The sequence below is a fragment of the Phodopus roborovskii genome, unplaced genomic scaffold (assembly GCF_943737965.1).
Source record: "Phodopus roborovskii unplaced genomic scaffold, PHOROB, whole genome shotgun sequence".
In the NCBI taxonomy this organism is placed as follows: Eukaryota; Metazoa; Chordata; class Mammalia; order Rodentia; family Cricetidae; genus Phodopus; species Phodopus roborovskii.
Genome location: NW_026126418.1, coordinates 73,729,461 through 73,747,368, shown reverse-complemented (window position 1 = coordinate 73,747,368; position 17,908 = coordinate 73,729,461). Strand labels below are relative to the sequence as shown.

The 17,908-nt window shown below is 46.6% G+C and overlaps 1 protein-coding gene across 2 annotated transcripts in view; it reads left to right on the top strand.

The window, feature by feature from the left end:
* The window catches only part of Stxbp1 (syntaxin binding protein 1), a 58,499-nt gene that overhangs the window by 11,860 nt on the left and 28,731 nt on the right, over window positions 1–17,908 (top strand). For both annotated transcript variants that reach the window (XM_051185229.1, XM_051185230.1), the window contains exons 2-6: window positions 11,338–11,387; window positions 12,481–12,562; window positions 14,051–14,127; window positions 15,401–15,479; window positions 16,435–16,538. In XM_051185229.1, coding sequence (XP_051041186.1) covers window positions 11,338–11,387; window positions 12,481–12,562; window positions 14,051–14,127; window positions 15,401–15,479; window positions 16,435–16,538 — 392 coding nt within the window. The remainder of the gene's footprint in view (window positions 1–11,337; window positions 11,388–12,480; window positions 12,563–14,050; window positions 14,128–15,400; window positions 15,480–16,434; window positions 16,539–17,908) is intronic.

The window sequence follows — 17,908 nt, the reverse complement described above, 5'->3', positions numbered from 1 at the left end:
TTTGACTCATCCACTGGGCCTTGTGCTTAATTCTCGGTGACCTTGAACAGCTGCATCTCTTCCGCTCAGGGGCAAGCCTCCACTTTCCAGCGAGGAGGCTTTGTAGATGGACACCTGAGTCCGTAGCTGTCTGTGCTGACTTTGTCATTCATGGTTGCTTGGAGGAGGAAGTGTGGATGTTTCACAGTGTAAGGATAGGGTTTGTGCTGCGTGAACATGGCCTCAGACTGTGGGATCCAGGTCCCGGGAGGCATCAGAGAAATCCCCAGGCGGCTCTCACCCCGAGTCAGGACTTTTTGCTCTGTCTATTTTGTGGATGGCCTTATCAGGCCTTGTCCTTCTTTGTGAGCACTATCCTCGGGTTTCATGCCAGCACAGACTCACAAGGACAAGCATGAGCAGGAGGGGGACTGCCGCAGTAGGGCAGAAAGGCAGCTTACACTGAGTTTAGATAGCGCTCTGTGGGATTTCTAGCTGGTTCTAATCCGGTCGCACAGCCCCATGGTCTTCCTGTAATGGCAGGAGGAATGGAGCCGCTTCCGCCTGGCAGCCTAAAGAGAACTTACAGGCATTGGTGGTTTTCAGAAGTGAGGAGTGACCAAGCCCTGGCAATGTCTTCTGAGGTGACTTTTAGTCTCTAGTGTACCTGGGAGGGCATGGCACCCAGAGACACACCCTCTTCTTCTTGGGAGGAAAATGAAGACTGAGAGCTAAGCAAAGGGTCAGCTCTGATTTGGGTGCACGTCACATGGGGGATGCCAAACCCTCTGTATGAGTGCTGGCTGCCAGACCAGAGTTTGTGTGTGCTGTGGCATGAATGCAACATACACATGCACACAGTAAGTAAATAAGTAAATGCTTAAAAACGATGCTGCTGACAGACTCATCTAGTTTGGGCGTAAAGGCTGGGGTTTTAAGATGAAGCAGTCATGCCTCCGTAAGTTTCCCAGTTAACTTTCCTTTGGACTTTTTTTTTTTTTTTTTTTTTTTTTTTTTTGTGGTTTTTGAGACAGGGTTTCTCTATGTAGGCTCGGCTGTCCTGGAACGCTCTCTGTAGACCAGACTGGCCTCGAACTCAGAGATCCACCTGCCTCTGCCTCCCCCATCCTGTGATTAAAGGCGTGCACCACTACAGTGCGGCTGTTTAGACACACTTAGGGTGGGTTACCTGTTGGCAAAATGTCTTCAGTAGCTTCTTTAGTGTCTCTCTGTAGAACTGCTGCTATCTGGGTGTTCTACCTCCTAGACTTCCTTTCCTTCCAATTATCTATTATTATCTGTCTGGCTTTTACTGTGTTTTCTAGGTTTCCCCACATTTATTTATTTATTCTTCTTCCTCCTCGTCTTCCTCCTTCTCTCTCTTGTCTTCCTGTTCAGCTGTGTCGGAAGGTCCATGATTACCAGTCATGGACAATGGAGAAAGGTGCCTAGCGTGTGATGTTTCTCACACAGTCTGCCCACGTGCCTCCTATCCCCTCAGTATCCTATCCCCGAGTGCTGTCGGCTCCTAATGTCTCTGAGGTTCTGTGTTCAGTTGGCCAGTCTTTACTGTCCTCAGTGCTGAGTGCAGACTCTCTTGGATGGAGTTAGCTTCCATGGGTGCAAAGTCAGCTGGCATGTGTGCTGTGTAAATGGGACCACAGATTCGGTGTAAATGAGGCATTGCTTAGGAGGACTGCACACTTTGAAGGAGAGAGGAATGGCCACAAGATCTCTCTGATAAGCAATCATAAATCTCAGCATTTTAGAGCTGATTATGTGGGCAGCAAACAAGAACTTGACTACAGGTTAAAAACAAATATTTGGGCCCAGTATGGTGGCACATGTGTTTAATCCTGGTACTTGGGTGGCAGAGGCAGATGGAGCTCTGTGAGTTTGAGGTCAACCTGGTCTATATAGGGTGTTCCAGGATAGCCAGGGTTATATAGTGAGACTCTGCCTCAAAAATCAAACAATCAACCAATTAACTTTTTAAAATCCCAAGTATTTGAGATAGCCCAAATCCTGGAATCTCATGATAAGCCAGCTTCCCAGCCTCCAATGTATATCTTCAACAAAGTGGTCTTGGTCATAGAGCCTGAGTGTAGCTACACAGTGTGGAGGCTTTACCAGGTAGCCACCTTCCCACAGCTCAGCACCCAACCTTCCCTGCATACTCCAGTAGAATGTCCCAGGCATCTTAGGTACTTGGGGACATATGTACGTTCATGAAGAGCCAGAGAGAACTGCCTCCATTCATTTTGAGTGAAAAAGAACAATAAAATATCAGCATAGGAACTTTGACAAAATGTTTGCAGGGAGCATGTGGCACACACCTTGAACCCTAGTAGTTGTGTGGGGGGGGGCAGGGGCAGGCAGATCTCTGGGAGTTCTAGGCCAGCCAGAACTACATAGTGAGATCTTCAAAATACCAAAACAATAACAACTTGTTTGGTTTTCCTCTCCTGGTCTTTGGAGACAGGGTTTCATAAGGCCAAGGTTGCCCAGAACTCATTATGTAGCCAAAGATTGTTCCCACCTCCCACCAAGCCCAGAGAAGGAAGGAGCACAGCAAAGCTCATGTGGACAGTTTGTTCTGGAAGACGACATGTACAGGAAAAGCAGTTTCAACTGTTCTCATCTGGGAAGGTCATGAGCATAGAGCCCAAAGGAACGATAACACCAAGGGACGAATGAGGTGGGCTGACCAGGCAAGGGGACAGACAACAGTAGGCAGTACCGTTGCTAGGCTAAGGGAGACGCAGAGGGAGCTGTAAGATGGGAGACTGGCAGAGAATCATTTGGTCTGCATGCTCAGTGAAGCTAGCATCCGGTCCTTTCTCTTGAGCCCCACCTTTTTCCTGTGCTTGATCCTGAGCCTGAACCCAAATAGGATGTTTCTTTTTCCTGGTATCTTCTTCTTCTTTTTTTTAATCTTACAAGATACTTTTAGATTTGTTTATTTTAGGTGTATGGGTGTTCTGTATACCACGGGTGTGCCCGGTGCCTGCAAATGTCAGGAGGGGTTTCAGATGCCCTGGAACTGGAGTTACAGACAGCTGTGAACCATCCTGGGTCCTCTGCAAGAGCAACAAATGCTCTTAATCACTGAGCCATGGTTCCAGCCCCTTTTCCCCTGGTATCTTATTGTAAGGGTTTGGGAAAAGGAAGTAGCCCTCCTGAAACGGGACCTTTCTGTGTGCCTGTTTGTGGTGGGAGACTATTTCTTGCCTCTAGAAGCTTCCCCGAGGCTTAATCTCTTTCTTTCAGTGTGATACTTAGAGAAGTCTGTATTGAAGGTTCCAGAGGGACTGTCAGTCCTTTATCAAATGGGCCAGGGCAGGGTGTCTCAGCCTTGGTACCATTCATATTATGAGCCAGATTGTAGGTGTTTAATAGTGCCCCTGGCCAAGATCCTCAAAAAAAATCTCAGGGGTCAGAGTATTCCTTGGGAGTAAATTCATTCCCTGTTTGTCTCAAACCACTGAACTACCTAGTCTGCTCTGGATTTCTGAGATCCAAAGAAGTATTCTATTGTCCTCTATTCAGAGCGTACTTTCCCCCTAATGCTGGTCTCTGGGAAACTACACAAGAAATGTAACTGGGAACCATTAGATGCCATTTCTGCTGCTGTGTCTGCTGGCCACATCTCAGGTCCTGATGATTCACAGACTTCCTGCCTATCAGGGAGTCTGCTCAATGGACCTCAGTGGTTGGCAGATGGGGCATTAGTATATGGGCGCCCCTGCTTGGTGGTGCAGGAGAGGAGCAATGCCTAGCAAGTATAAACTGCCTCCTCGGTCACTATTCTTTTACCCCACCCTCACCCCTCCACCCCCTGTCTGTCTCTGTCTGTCTGTCTCTCCAGCTCTGACCCCCTGTGTGTCTGTGTGTTCTAGGGATTGAACCGTGGGCCACTGAGCTGCCTTGCCTACCTTTAAATATTGAGACTTGGTGTATGCTTCCTGATAGGCCTGGACCTTGCAGTCCTCTTGCTCAGCTGCTGAGTAAGTGGGATTACAGGTGTGCCCACCCATCCAGGCTTCTTGGGTTCTGTTTTTTAGTTCAAAGTATCAAAATAACTAAGGCTTTAAAAAAATGGGAATAGTTTTAATTTCTCTTTTTCACTGGTCTTCCCACCTGTGTGTATTTTTATAAAACTGCAGTCCTTCTATCTAAGGAACACTGTGTTTAGGCAACCTTAGGAAGAACAAGGTAACTGTCTTTATTTTACTTATTATGGTGTCTGTTGTTATTTTTGGTGCTGATTATTGAAGCCAGGGCCATGTCTATGCTAAGGGACTGACTGTGGCCCGTAAGGGCCCCAGGGACATCTTCAGAACTGACCAGCCTGAGAGAAGCTATCTTCTTGACTTTTTGGCTGAAACCTCATAAAACGGGAAACTACAGGGAGGATGTCTTTGGAAAGAGAAAGTGAAATCGTTTCTGTAACTTGGCCTAGCACCCTTCTCTGATAGCAGGCGTTTTCTCTCTCATGCTCTCTCAGCTCCTGGCAGGCAGCCCGTGTCACGGATGTCATAACCTTGGGCATCCAATTCTTACGCAGCATCTGGGTGTACTCACCATTGTAATCGAGCCATCATTGACCCAGCTTTCAAACCCTGGGCCCCATTCTTCCCTCCCATTCCCTACTGCCCCAACCAAACTTAAATATGTGAGTCAGTGGCCACTCCAGAGTTATAGAGAGGGCATCGTGTTCTTGCTGAGACTGATTTGTGTCTCTATTTTGGTCTCTCTTACACCTGCAAAGTACAGTTGAGATACAAATAATAGATTACAATCTTACACATGCTGTTTTATAAGGGTAAGTAGGGGAGACATCATCTGAAGATTTTGTGACGTCCCATGTTAAGGAAAACCACATTTTTTTTTTTTTATCTATTTCTGTTTTCTTTCTTCTTGAGTGAGTTTAATACACTTTATTTTTAGACAACCTACTTGACACATCTTTTCTTTAAAAAAAAAAAAAAGTGTCTCCACTCCAAATCACAGCTCAAGATGCTACCTACCAGTGCCATTTGTCCTCAGTCCTGGTATTGTATGGATGGTAAGCAGGAGCTGGTTAAGGTGACAAGTGATAGGTTCAGTGTAATCCTCAATTTGTTTTTTCAAACAAGGAGATTACATAAGAACTTTCCCAACATGAGTGTGTAACTTCCTCAATTCTGTTTTTTCAAAACAAGATTACATAAGAGCTTTCCCAACATGAGTGTGTAACTTTCTGACCATATAGATGTACTCCCTGATCCAGTCTGGACACAGCAAAGGTGGGCAGAAGCACACCCCAAACTGTTCAAAGCCTATCAGAACATACAGATCTTTCTTTATTTATCTCATTTTTTTAAAAAAGGACTGGAAGCTCACAGAGATCCACCTGCCTCTGCTGGGATTAGAGGCGTGTACCACCTTGCCAGTTGAGGTTTATTATTATTATTATTATTATTATTATTATTGAGGCAGGGTTTCTCTGGATATCCTGGAGCTCACTCTGTAGATCAGGCTGGTTTTTGTCTTGTTTTTAAGTGGGAGATTTGAAAAGAATTTTGTGATCTAATTTTGAAAAATAATTGCTGGGTGTGGTGCATATCATTAATCCCAGCACTTGGGAGGCAGAGGCAGGCAGATCTCTGTGAGTCCAAGACCAGCCTGGTCTACAGAGTGAGTTCCAGGACAACCAGGGCTACAAAGTGAGACCCTGTCTCAAAAAAAAAAAAAAAAAAAAAAAAAAAAAATAGAAAAAAAATAGTATATGTGTTAGTGTAGAGCATGGGTTTATTATACATAAGATCCTGGGTTTGTCTCCAGGGCAAAGCAACAACCCAACAAGTGAGTGCACAGAGAAATTCTAAGGTAGTGACTGTTCTTACCTGAGCTTTGCTTGTGTCTCTACATTTGTACACCACCGCAAGACTAAGGGAAGAGTTTCCATCATCCGTCTGGTTTGCAGACTTGGACTGTAGGACAGCCACTGTTCACCTGTATTACTCTTCAAGAGTGAAGGCATCTCCCCACCAGACCCTCTGGGAAGGCCTCCGTGGCCTGTGTTCAAGCTGCAGGCTTTGAACTGGGTCTCCTGAACACTGGGGCTGTGTGGGAGTGGACAATCCCTGGACCGAGCCACCTCCTTCAGCTATGAGGCCCACCATAACTGACTATGCCAGAAGGTTCTGTGTGGGCATTTTGCCAAATGGTCATATCATACTAGATGTCAGAGATGGGATGGGAATGAGAATGCAGGACAGGAAGGGAACTGTCACATTTGAAGGTGACCTGTAAGAGTCCTCATCAAGTCCTGCCACCATAAAGGCTGGGGCAGACAGGGTCTCGAGACACCCAGAGCCTGTGTCATCCTCCCAGAGCTCCATGGCTTCCATTGGTTAGTTCTATCTCTGTCCCATCACTCTTCTATTCTTGATCTTTGCAACTTTCACCTGCTTTCATGGCCAGCCCCTAACCACACTTCAGTTCATTAAAGTGTGTGTGTGTGTGTGTGTGTGTGTGTGTGTGTGTGTGTGTGTGTGTGTGTGAAGGTGTGGGTGGGTGCATGTGAACATCAGAGGACAGGGTCGGATGCTGTCTTTCTGGAGCTGACTATCTTCCTGAGATGGCTCTGACCAGGACTTGGGGCTCACCTAAGCAAGGCTGGCCGGCCAGCAAGCCCCAGGGATCCTCCTGCCTGGGTTACAAATGCTTGCCACTATGCCCAGCTTTGTATGTAGGTGCTGAGGTTCAAACTCAGGTCTTCCTGCTTGTGTGTCTGAGGTGGATCGTAGAAACGACATTTTGGTTGAGTATTTGACTGGCTCTAGATGGCTCTTGGTCTCTCTCTGTATAGAGGATATCTGCAAAGTAGAGGCAATGAGATAGGATTATATTCTAGAAAATAACCTGGGGCCACTTGATTCTCTGGACTAAAATGGGCTCTAATCCATGTTTCCTTTTTGGTATTGGATTAAAGAATGTAGGGCAGGGCTGGGATTGGCTGTTAATAATACCCAGGACAAATATATGCTCTGAGAGTGTGGGGAGGAAGTGAGCTACAGTCATTTCAGTTGCTTATGCATTTGGACATCTGTGCTTGGTTTGGTTTTTTTCTTATTGTATCTCCACCTTCCCAGATCAAAATGTTGCTAGAGCGATGTTTTTCACTGTATTTAAATTATTTTTTGGTAGCAAAAGATATATTCAGCCTGAGTCATTTGTTAAGTTCAGATAAAGCAGAGGGGGCTGGACTGTGTTGCTCAATGGTAGAGCACGTCCCCTACTGCGTCACAGCACCCACGCAGCCACCGTGAAACACGCCCTTTTGCTGGAGTAGTGAGATGGGACCCTGTGGTGGGAGAGTCATGCAGTGAGCTGAGGTTGTTCTGCATTTGGGAGAAGAATTCAGCTGACTTTAACTAATGCCGAGGACTCTGCGCTTTCACGTGCCCCAAGTTCTCCCAACAGACGACTGTCGAACAATGCAGGAAGGCCTCCATACACTGGGTCCAGAGAACTGTTTTCTGTTTGTTTTGTTGCTGTACTCATTTACTAGTAGAAGCATGGAGCAACACTGGAACACATCAGGAGTAAAAGCTAATTGTTTTATTTTATAAAAGTAACATTTGCTCAACATTTTTCCAATTTGCCTATGCACATACTGTTTTTAAAAAACAGTTGTGCTGGGTAGTGGTGGCACACACCTTTAATCCCAGCACTTGTGAGGCAAAGGCAGGTGGATCTTTGTGAATTAGAATCCAGCCTGGTCTACAGAGCGAGTTAGTTCCAGGACAGGCTCTAAAAGCTACAGAGAAACACTGTCTCAAGAAACCAAAAATCAAAACCAAACAAAAACAGCAACAACAACAATAAAAACAGTTGTATGTAACAATATTAAAGAGAGGCCATGAATTCAGCTAGAGCCATGAGGAATATTTGGCAGGCTTTGGAATGAGGGAAATGATGTGATTATATTATAATCTCAAAAAACAATTTAGCCAGGTAGTGGTAGCATACAGCTTTAATTCTAGCACTTGGGAGGCAGAGGCAGGCAGATCTCTGAGTTTAAGGCCAGTCTGGTCTACAGAGTGAGTTCCAGGACAGTCAGGACTGCACAGAGAAACCCTGTCTCAAAAAACCAAAATAAATAAATTAATTAAAAAATTAAAAAGCTCAAGAGTCTTACAAGAGCTCAGTCATTCCCAGGTTCTTAGCAAAGAGCTAAGGCACAGAAGGAATAAATAACTTCAAGATCACAAACCAATGACAAAAACCAGTTGTATTTTGCATTTGGACCATTGACATGCCAGCCTTCAATGAAATAGATAAAATTCTAGTGCCCTAGATGTGGCTTTGTGATTCCATTTCATTTACTAGAATAAACAAATAAATTGGGGGAAGCTATCAGTGGTGGCACATGCCTTTAATCCCGGCACTCGAGGCAGAGGCAGGTGGATCTCTGTGAATTCTAGGCCAATCTGGTCTACAGAGGGAGTTCTAGGACAGGCTCCAAAGCTACAGAGAAAACCCTGTCTTGAACCCTTCAAATAAATAAATAAATAGATTGGGTGTGGGCTGCTGTGGGGCTGGAGAAGTGGCTGAGTGGCCCGACCTGAATTCCACCCCAGGACCCTGTAAAGATGGAGGGAAAGCCAGATACAGTAGGGGGCTATAACCTCAGCACTCAGGAGGCTGAGGTGGTGGCATCGCAACCTTAAGGTCAACCTGCACCACATAGTGAGTCTCATGAAATAAAAATCTACCCAGGCTTCCTGGTTTAACTTAAAATTGTGGTCACAAACTTCAATTAGCTTTTAGAACTGTCCAGAAATGCTAAAATTTAGGAATTCGCTTCCCTGGTGTCTGGGAAGATGCATGGTTTCTTCTTTTTCAGCTCTTCCACTAACACCATTCACTGTCCCTCCTCCCATACTCTTCACTCTGTCAGGTGAGGTGCTCATGACTCAGCTCCATCTTCCTCCTCCCCAGGAGGGAGGCAGTCTTCCTATAACCCATCTTTTCTCTTGGATTTTCTTTTATTTTTGCCAACACCAAATGCTCTGATATAAAAAACAACCAAACTCTCCTTTGCTTTCTCATCTCTGCCCTGTTAATTTGTTTTCTGCTCCCTTTTAGCAACCCTTCCAAGGTTATCTGTTGACTGCTATCTCTCTAGTCTGACTCCATTCTTGTCTCACTGAAAGCCAAGCTCACGGCTCTGAAGTTCTGGATTTTATTCAGTCTTACCTCCTATTTCTCTCTCTGTAGTTTTTTTTTTTTTTTAAGTTTTGGTATTTTATTTCTATTTTGCGTGCATGCATGTATGTGTGTGTATGTGCCATGTGCATGCAGGTGCCTGAAGTGGCCAGAAGAAGGCATTGGATCTTCTGGAGCCAGAGTTACTGGAGGTTGTGAGCTGCCCTTTGTGAGTGTTGGGAGCAGCAAGTGCACCTCACTGCCCAACTATCTGTGCAGGCCCTTTCTTTCTTTCTTTCTTTCTTTCTTTCTTTCTTTCTTTCTTTCTTCCTTCCTTCCTTCCTTCCTTCCTTTCTTTCTTCCTTTCTGTCTTTCTTTTCTTTCTTCCTTTCCTTCATTCTTTCCTTCATTCCTTCTTTCTTTCTACCCTCTGAGACAAAGATTCTCTGTAGCTTTGTAATCTGTCCTGGAACTCTCTTTATAGATCAGGCTGGCCTCAAACTCACAGAGATCCACCTGCTTCTGCCTCCCAAGTGCTGGGATCAAAGGTGTGTGCCACTACCATTTGGCTATTCCTTAGATTTTTTTTTTTTTTTGAGGCAGGCAGGACTTGAACTGATAGCCTAGCTTGGCTTGGCTTCACCTTCAGTATTTTCCTGTTTCTGCCACCCAACTGATAAGGTTCCAGGGGTGTCCCACCCACCACAATGGACTATTTCTATTTTTTAATCATCAGAAGAAAAGTTCCCTGAAAACCTGAGGACACTTTATAACAGGTTGGATTACAGAAGATGATTGGAGGCAGAGTCTACCTCTGTGTCATAGAAGGATAGGCAAGGACCTGAATGCGTGAAATACTTCCTGATGTGTGCCGGGAGCCTTCTTGTCATGGTGTATGGCCTGGGCTTTTAGAGTAGCAAACATCCTATTTCCTGTACGGCTTCTGTGGCCATTCCTGTCTGGCTTGGTCGACTAGACATGACAGCAGGGATAAGAACAGCACAGATGAGCTCACAGTGTGGAAGGCCTCAAGCCCTGCCGACCGGAGAGTGTGGAGGGGCCTCTGGGGCCAGGGACCTGGTCAGAGTCTTATTTACTTAGAGCAGTGCTTCTCAAGTCTAATAGCCTTGGGAGGACTCAGGTCATAGCTGTCTCCATAGGAAGGCTGTGAGGTCATTGCCCTCCTTTTTATGTTCTTCTGAGCCCTTTCCAGATGTCACCTGATTCCAGACAGATTGGCTTTGGAAGCAGAAGGGGCAGACAGCTGTCCTCTGTGAAGCCAGACATTAATGAGAGCCACAAGGATGTAAAACCCCAGCATTCTCCCTAACATAGTTTTGTTTGTTTGGGGGTTTTGTTTTGTTTGTTTGTTTGTTTTTTTGAGACAGAGTTTCTCTGTATTGCTTTGGAGGCTGTCCTGGAACTCGCTGTGTAGACCAGGCTGGCCCCGAACTCACAAAGATTCACCTGTCTCTGTCTCCAGAGTGCTGGGATTAAAGGCGTGTGCCACCAACGCCCGGCCTCCCTAAGATTTTTTTTACTGAGGGAAATAGTTATCATTCATTCACTAAAATAGTACTCATATTAACGTATACTGATTTATTGTTATTTTAAGTGAATCTTAATTTTTTTAAGTTTACTTTTGTTTGTTTTTTGAACATCTCCCTATATTGACATTCTGCTACCTGTGTGTCCCAGGATGGCTTCAAATTCAGACTCCACCCACCTCAGCTGGAATTATGGATGTGTGCTCAGTTTTGTTCTTAATGCTAGAAGATGTTTATCTATGTAGATAACCTCTGGGTCTTTTGTTTTGAAAAGCAGAAAGAAGACCTGAGATTAAAATGTCTGTGAGTAGTGAGTTACAGAGACAGGAAAAGAACTAACTGCCTCTGTCCACAGACTGAACTTTCAGTCCACAGGCTGAAAGAGCAAGGCCTATGGAAGATGCCCTAGTCTAATGGGCATGCGCGGAAGTCCTTGAAATTTCATTAACGTTCCCTCTCTCCTTCCCTCCCTTCCTCCCTCCCTCCTTCTCTCCCTCCCTGTCTGCCTTCCTCTCTCCTTCCTTTCCTCCCTCCCTCTCTCCTTCCCTCCTTCCCTCTCTCTAAATCCCTCCCTCCCTCTCCCCTGGCTCTTTCTCCCCCTCCTCTTTTTTAGAGATCATGCATGATGTAATCAAGAAAGTTAAGAAGAAGGGGGAGTGGAAGGTAAGTAAAGAGCAGTTTGTGACACCCTAAAGGCGAGCTCATTAAGTGAGAAAAATAGGAATGTGTGGAAAGGGTCTGGGGAGACACTCAGTGGATGATGCACAGGCTGTGCAAGGTCAAGGACCAGAGCGTACCATACCATACATGCAAGCTGGGCAGCACAGTGACACCGTTGTGACCCCAGCAGTTGGGAGGTAGAGATTGGACCTGCTGGCTAGCTGGGTCAGTCAGCAGAATGGGTGAGTCCTGGATTCCAGTCCTGGGCTCACTAGAGCACTATTTGCCTCAGTAAAAAAAAAAAATGGAGAGCTACTGAAGGGAGCACCTGACAATACATGCAAACACACTCCCCACCTACACACAGAGGGCAGAGTTAGAGTCTGGGGAGTTGACAGGAGTGAGAGATTTCCCTAGGGCCCAGCATGCGTCCTGTATGATCTTGGGTCAAAGGCTCTTCCTGGACGTGGAACCAGCAAGCAGGCTCTGAGGTAGGTATCACACTGGCCAGGAGCTGGAGGGACTCTTCTGGAACTTCCTCACATGCGGGTAAAGGGTCTACACTGTCAGTTTGGACCCTCAAGTTTCCCTGGCATCAAGAGCCCACATGTACTCAAGCTCAGTGGGGCTCATTGACAAAGGGTTGTGAATCCCAGTTCTGGCCCTTTGGGGTCTGTTTTGGTTCCCACAGTTCTAGAAGGGAAGCCATCTGGTAGGAGCTCACAGGCATGCCTTTTTCTCACCCTTCCCATCAGGCAAGGCCAGCAGACACAGAAATTTTCTCATCAGATGAGGCTAAGGGACTGCTGTTTGGCAGCAGAAGCTTGCTTGCTTTTTTTAGTTTTTTGGTTTTTTGAGGCAGGGCTTCTCTGTGTAGTCCTGGCTGTCCTGGAACTTGCTTTGTAAACAAGGCTGGCCTCGAACTCAGAGATCCTCCTGTGTCTGCCTCCTGAGTGCTGGGGTTAAAGGTGTGCACCGCCAGTGCCCAGCTTCTCATACATGTCTGCTCTCCACATATTCCTTTTGAAGCCTCATGTAGGAAGAGAATGAGGGCAGGAGCTGCGTGTGCAGCCCTGAGCTGTTTCCTTCCTTCCAGGTGCTGGTGGTGGACCAGTTAAGCATGAGGATGCTGTCCTCCTGCTGCAAGATGACAGACATCATGACCGAGGGAATCACAAGTGAGCACAGCACTCTCCGCTTGCCTCCCTTGCAGCATGCTGTACCCTCCCTATTCATTACTGTCCTGTGAATTTAGATGCTTCCAGCAACCCGTGTGGTAAGATTGTAAGCCCCTGTGATGCCTGAAGCTTCCTGTTCCTGACAGAGCCCTCACAGAATGCGGAGTTAGGTGACTCACTGGGGAATCTGGTAGCCTCTGCTGACCTTCATGGGTACTGCACTCATGTGCATAAATCCATACTTACACACACACCTATATACATAATTTAAAAATAAATATTTTAAAAGGCAAAATGGCACTCTACTCAATAGGAAAAAAACAACAACAAATATTGAATGAAGGAAGAGACCCAAATAGTAGATACATAGGTGTGAAGTATTCACTTCCATACTGATGAGGGACATGAGACACTTGGGTGCCCCAGATGATGGTCAGTAAGGTCAGGGAAGCGGTAGAGAAATGTGTTTGATTCCTGGTACCCACATGGAGAGAACCAACTTCCATAGGTTATCCTTCATGTGCACTCACTCATACAGGCACACTAGCCCAGTCAACAGACAAGGATAAAGCAGCAAGGAAAAACAAGAAGAGACTGGGTAGTTGGATATGATGGCACATGCCTGTAATCTCAGCACTCAGGCATCTAAAGGATTGCCATAAATTCAAGAATAACCTGGGCTATGTAGTGAGGTTTGGGTGCAGCCTGTGCTAAGATAGAATGGCTGAATAAATTGTACGGCAGTTATATACTACAGCATAGCTTTTACAGCAGTGGAAGCAGGCAGCCTCTTACTGCTGACCGTTGCATTACTGAATCTGATAAGCACAAGCAACAGAAGGAAAATAGCTGAAGAGATGGCTCAGTCAGCAAAGTGTTGGCTGTGTAGTCATGTGGGCCAGCCTAGTGTGGCACTTAGGAGGTAGAGGCAGGAGAATCTCTGCATTCAAGGTCAGCCTGGTCTTCATTACCTGCCCCATGTCTATAAGAAAATGAACAAGCCAAAGCCCCTGGCTGTGCTTCACCTAGGGGCGTTGGGAGAAGTTCGGTCACGTGGGAGATGTATTTGCAGTGCCTGATTAGGAGCGTACAGTAAGCGTTGGGTTTGGTGGCTTGGTGCACAGTGCCGGGTCATGCCTGGCAAGTGCTCTATACCACTGAGCTGTAGCTCCTGCTCAAAATGGTTGTTGACAGATAAATTCATCATGGTATTCGAAAGGAATTCTAGGGGATTGTTTAATGGAGAAGGGCCACGAGTCTGTCCTTGACAGAATGCAACCTGTCCTCTCAGAACTTGTCATAGAACATAAGCTGAGTGAGGAGGGTCTTCTGTGGTGGGGTTTCAAGGTTTCTGACATCTCTGGGTACACGGTGCTTAAGGAAGTGGAAAGGGCTCTGTCACAGTTGTCTGTGCTAGTCTGAGAGGCTGGCCAGATTGCTTCTGGTTTTCTTGATCACTGTGGGCTTTGTCTGTCTTTATCTATCTAGTTGTGGAGGATATCAACAAGCGCAGAGAGCCGCTCCCCAGCCTAGAGGCCGTGTACCTCATCACCCCATCTGAGAAGGTAAATCCCCCAGTGTTCCCAGCTCAGGCTAAGACACTGGACTTAGGCTGTGTGGCACAGGCCGCCTGACATTTCTAGGTTAAGCACACATTTAACACACTGCTCTGTTAAAGCATTGGATCAGAGGTGGGCAGGGTGGGGCCTTGTGCAGTGAGGAGGAGGGAACTGAGCACAGGGGAAAGCCAGAGCTGCTGGCACCTGAACCCCTGCCTCCAGCATCCTGGATCCCCTCATGTCTCCAGGTGCTTCTAGCGCTGAGCTTTGGTGTTTCGTGTTTTCAGGGCTTATTTCTTCAGTTTCCAGCTAGCACTTAAGTTTGTCCACCTTGGTTCAGATGGAATCCACACAAGGACCACCTCCCACCTTTTGGCTGAATGTTGTTGCCCGGTTTGGTTGGGGGTTGGGTTTTTTGTTTTTGTTTTTGTTTTTGTCATCTTGTCACAAGGTAGAATTGCCTGAGCAAAGGAACTTCACTTGAGAAAATTCTATAAGGCATTTCCTTGATTAATGACTGATATGAGAAGGCCCAGCCCAGAGTGGGTGGTGCTGCTCCTAAGCCCGAGTGGTCCTGGGTAATATGTATTTTCAAAAGCAGGCTGAACAAGAGAATGGGCAGCCAGCAGCACTCCTTCAGGGCCCCGGCCTCGGCTGCTGCCTCCAGGTGCCTGCCCTGACTTCCTTCCCTCAGCAGTAGACAGTGATATGGAACTGTGAGCTGAAATAAACCCTTTCCTTCCCAAGTTGCTTTTGGTCATAGTGTTTTAGCTCAACAATAGAAATCCTAAGACTCGGGCTCTTTATATTAAAATAAAAAATCCACTGGTTTTCACATTTTGTTTTCACTTTGGAAGACTGGCTTGTGGGTAAGTTTCTGTAGCTAAACTGCCAGAGTGTCATCAATATGAACCTTCTGGAAGGTTCTGAAGGTCAGGAGTCCAGGTTCCAGTGGCACTGCCACGCATCCCGGGGTGTCAAACAGCACTGTAGTCACACATCAGAAACCCTTGCTGTAAGCCGGGCGGTGGTGGCACACACCTTTAATCCCAACACTCGGAGGCAGATTCAGGCAGATCTCTGTGAATTCAAGACCAGTCTTGTCTATAAGAGCTAGTTCCAGGACAGCCTCCAAAGCCACAAAGAAACCGTGTCTCAAAAGAAAAAAAAAAAAAAATTCTTGCTGTCGTGCAAGGAGCTTGAACCAGACTGGATCATCATATAGCACTTGCTCTGGATTCTGAAACTGAGTCGAATGCCCTTTTGTTCCTGTTCACAGTCTGTCCACTCTCTCATCAGTGACTTTAAGGACCCACCAACTGCTAAATACCGGGCTGCACATGTGTTCTTCACAGACTGTAAGTACCTTGTGAGCAGCTCCTGCTCACCTAGGCTGCACTGAGCCTGGGACCAAGTCAAGGCAGCATCAGAAGTGTGCTGTGCTCCCTTGGGAAGATGAGCGGTTTAAGATACACATGCATGAGTGTTCACACACACACACACACACACACACACACACACACACACACACACACACCCCTACCAAATAATCGCTTTTTCTGATGAACCCACCATGGTCCTCTGGGAACCAAGGGCTTCCTGCTAAGAAGCCATTCGGATGTCCCTATAGCTTATGGGCTATTTCCATCAGGTCTTCAGATCATGACAGTTCCAATGCCCCAGAGTTAGTTTTCTGATTTTGCGCAGGTTTGAATATGGATAAGCTGTTGGGAGCCGAGTAGCTACAGAGGATGAAGTGGCAGACTTCAGATCCTCTCCCTCAGGGTAACCCCATAGGCCAACCCTGAGAAGACAGCCAGGGAGTAGCAAGGAATATACCCTTGAGATGACAGAAGAAACAGGGAGACAACACTGGGGGCTGTCAGCCAGCAAGATGCCCCTGCACCTCAGCTCTTTCTGGTCTGGAGGGCATCATGGCCCACCAGGGGCCTCCTGACCAGGGACCTCGTGTGCTGTTGCTCTGGGTTCCCCTTGTGTCTTCTCTTCTTCATAAAGACATCAGATATGTGGAGCTTTCTTCCCCATTCTTTCTTAATGACTTCTGTTCGCCTTCCCTCGGCATCAGCAAACAGTTTATGTTAGCTCTTGTAACTCAGTCTGCTGCTGTTTGCTGTGTTGAGGGCCTGCAGGTAGTTTCCCATTTCTTCTACACCTCAAGGTTCATCTTGAGATTGGGATGAAATTCCTAGGGGCCTTTTAAGTCTCAGTGAGATGAAGGATGCAGTGGCATCTCAGCTGTTGACTGAGCCAGCAGATGGACGGAAACCCCACTGTCTTTTGTCGTTCTTGCAGCGTGTCCAGATGCCCTGTTTAACGAGCTGGTAAAATCCCGAGCAGCCAAAGTCATCAAGACGCTGACTGAAATCAACATTGCATTTCTGCCCTATGAGTCCCAGGTGCAGTCTGTTTCTCATTACTTCATCAAGTTGGAAGGGCAGGGTCATATTCTGAATCGCCAAGTGATGTTCTGTGCGGGTGACTCTATTGCTCACTGTGCCCCTTGTATGTGTCACCATTGATCACTGCTCACTCCTCTTCACTGGCTCCTTGAATAACCCAAAGTAGCCATTCCTAAAAGAGGGAAAGGGGGGGAGGGGAGAGGAGGAGGGGCAGAGAGCAGAGCTCCCATCTGCCGCAGCGGAGTCTGTTTTTATTGGCATTAACGCCAGCTTGTCGTGTGCTGAGAGAACAGATGGTCACCTCCGTCATCAGCTGTTAGCATTTCACTCACCCTCACCCGAAGGAAAAACAACAATGCTTTTAGGTCCACAAAGGTAAAGCTGACTGTGAGAACATACATAAATTTGTTTTATTGGAGGACTTGTCCAAATGTTTTCTCCTGGCAAAAGAGTCAGCAGCCCCGGGATTTGCATTTGTTCTATAGTGAAGAAAGATGTCTACTGGGTCTTTCTGGGTCAGCTGCTAAAACTGGAGAGTGGCCTGTCGTAAGAGAGATGTGGGGGCTAGGAGGGCAGCTCAGGTAGTGCAATGTTTCGGTAGAGTGCATGAAGCCTTGAGTCAGAGTTTTATGAACTGAGCCTGGTGGCACAGGTCTGTGTTCCCAGCACTTGGGAGGTGGATGGAGGCAGATCCGGAGTTCAGGGTTCTCCCCAATTATATAACAAGTTTGAGGTAAGCCAGGGCTACATGAGACTGTCTTGCGAGGGGGGGGAGAGAGAGAGAGAGAGAGAGAGAGAGAGTGAGAGAGAGGAGAGGTGAGGAGAGGAGAGAGAGGACACATGAAGAATCTAAGCTGGCTCTTTGCCTTTGCTTGTCCTGAGCCTGACTCCTGCTAGAGAGCTGTGTGTGAAAAGCTGTGTGTATTTACTCCTGTCCCATTCGAACACCATCATCACTGAATTAAACAGAATCCAGCTTTAGCATATACAGCATATTATATTTCAGAAAACATGAGAAATAGTAAGGTTTTTTTAACAAATATTTTATATGTGCATTGGTGTTTTGCCATGGGTGTCGGGTCCCCTGGAACTGGAGTTACAGATAGTGTGAGCTGCCATGTGGATGATGGGAATTGAACCCAGGTCCTCTGGAAGAGCAGTCAGTACTCTTAACTGCTGAACCATTTCTCCAGTCCCAAGTTTTAAAAATCACTCCCCCCTCAAAAAAATCACTTTTTCAGGAGGCAGAGTTGAGCAGATAAATCTCTATGAGTTTGAGGCCAGCCTGGTCTACAGAGTGAGTTCCAGGACAGACAGGGCTGCATAGAGAAACCTTCCTCAAAATAAATAAAGAAATAATCACTTTT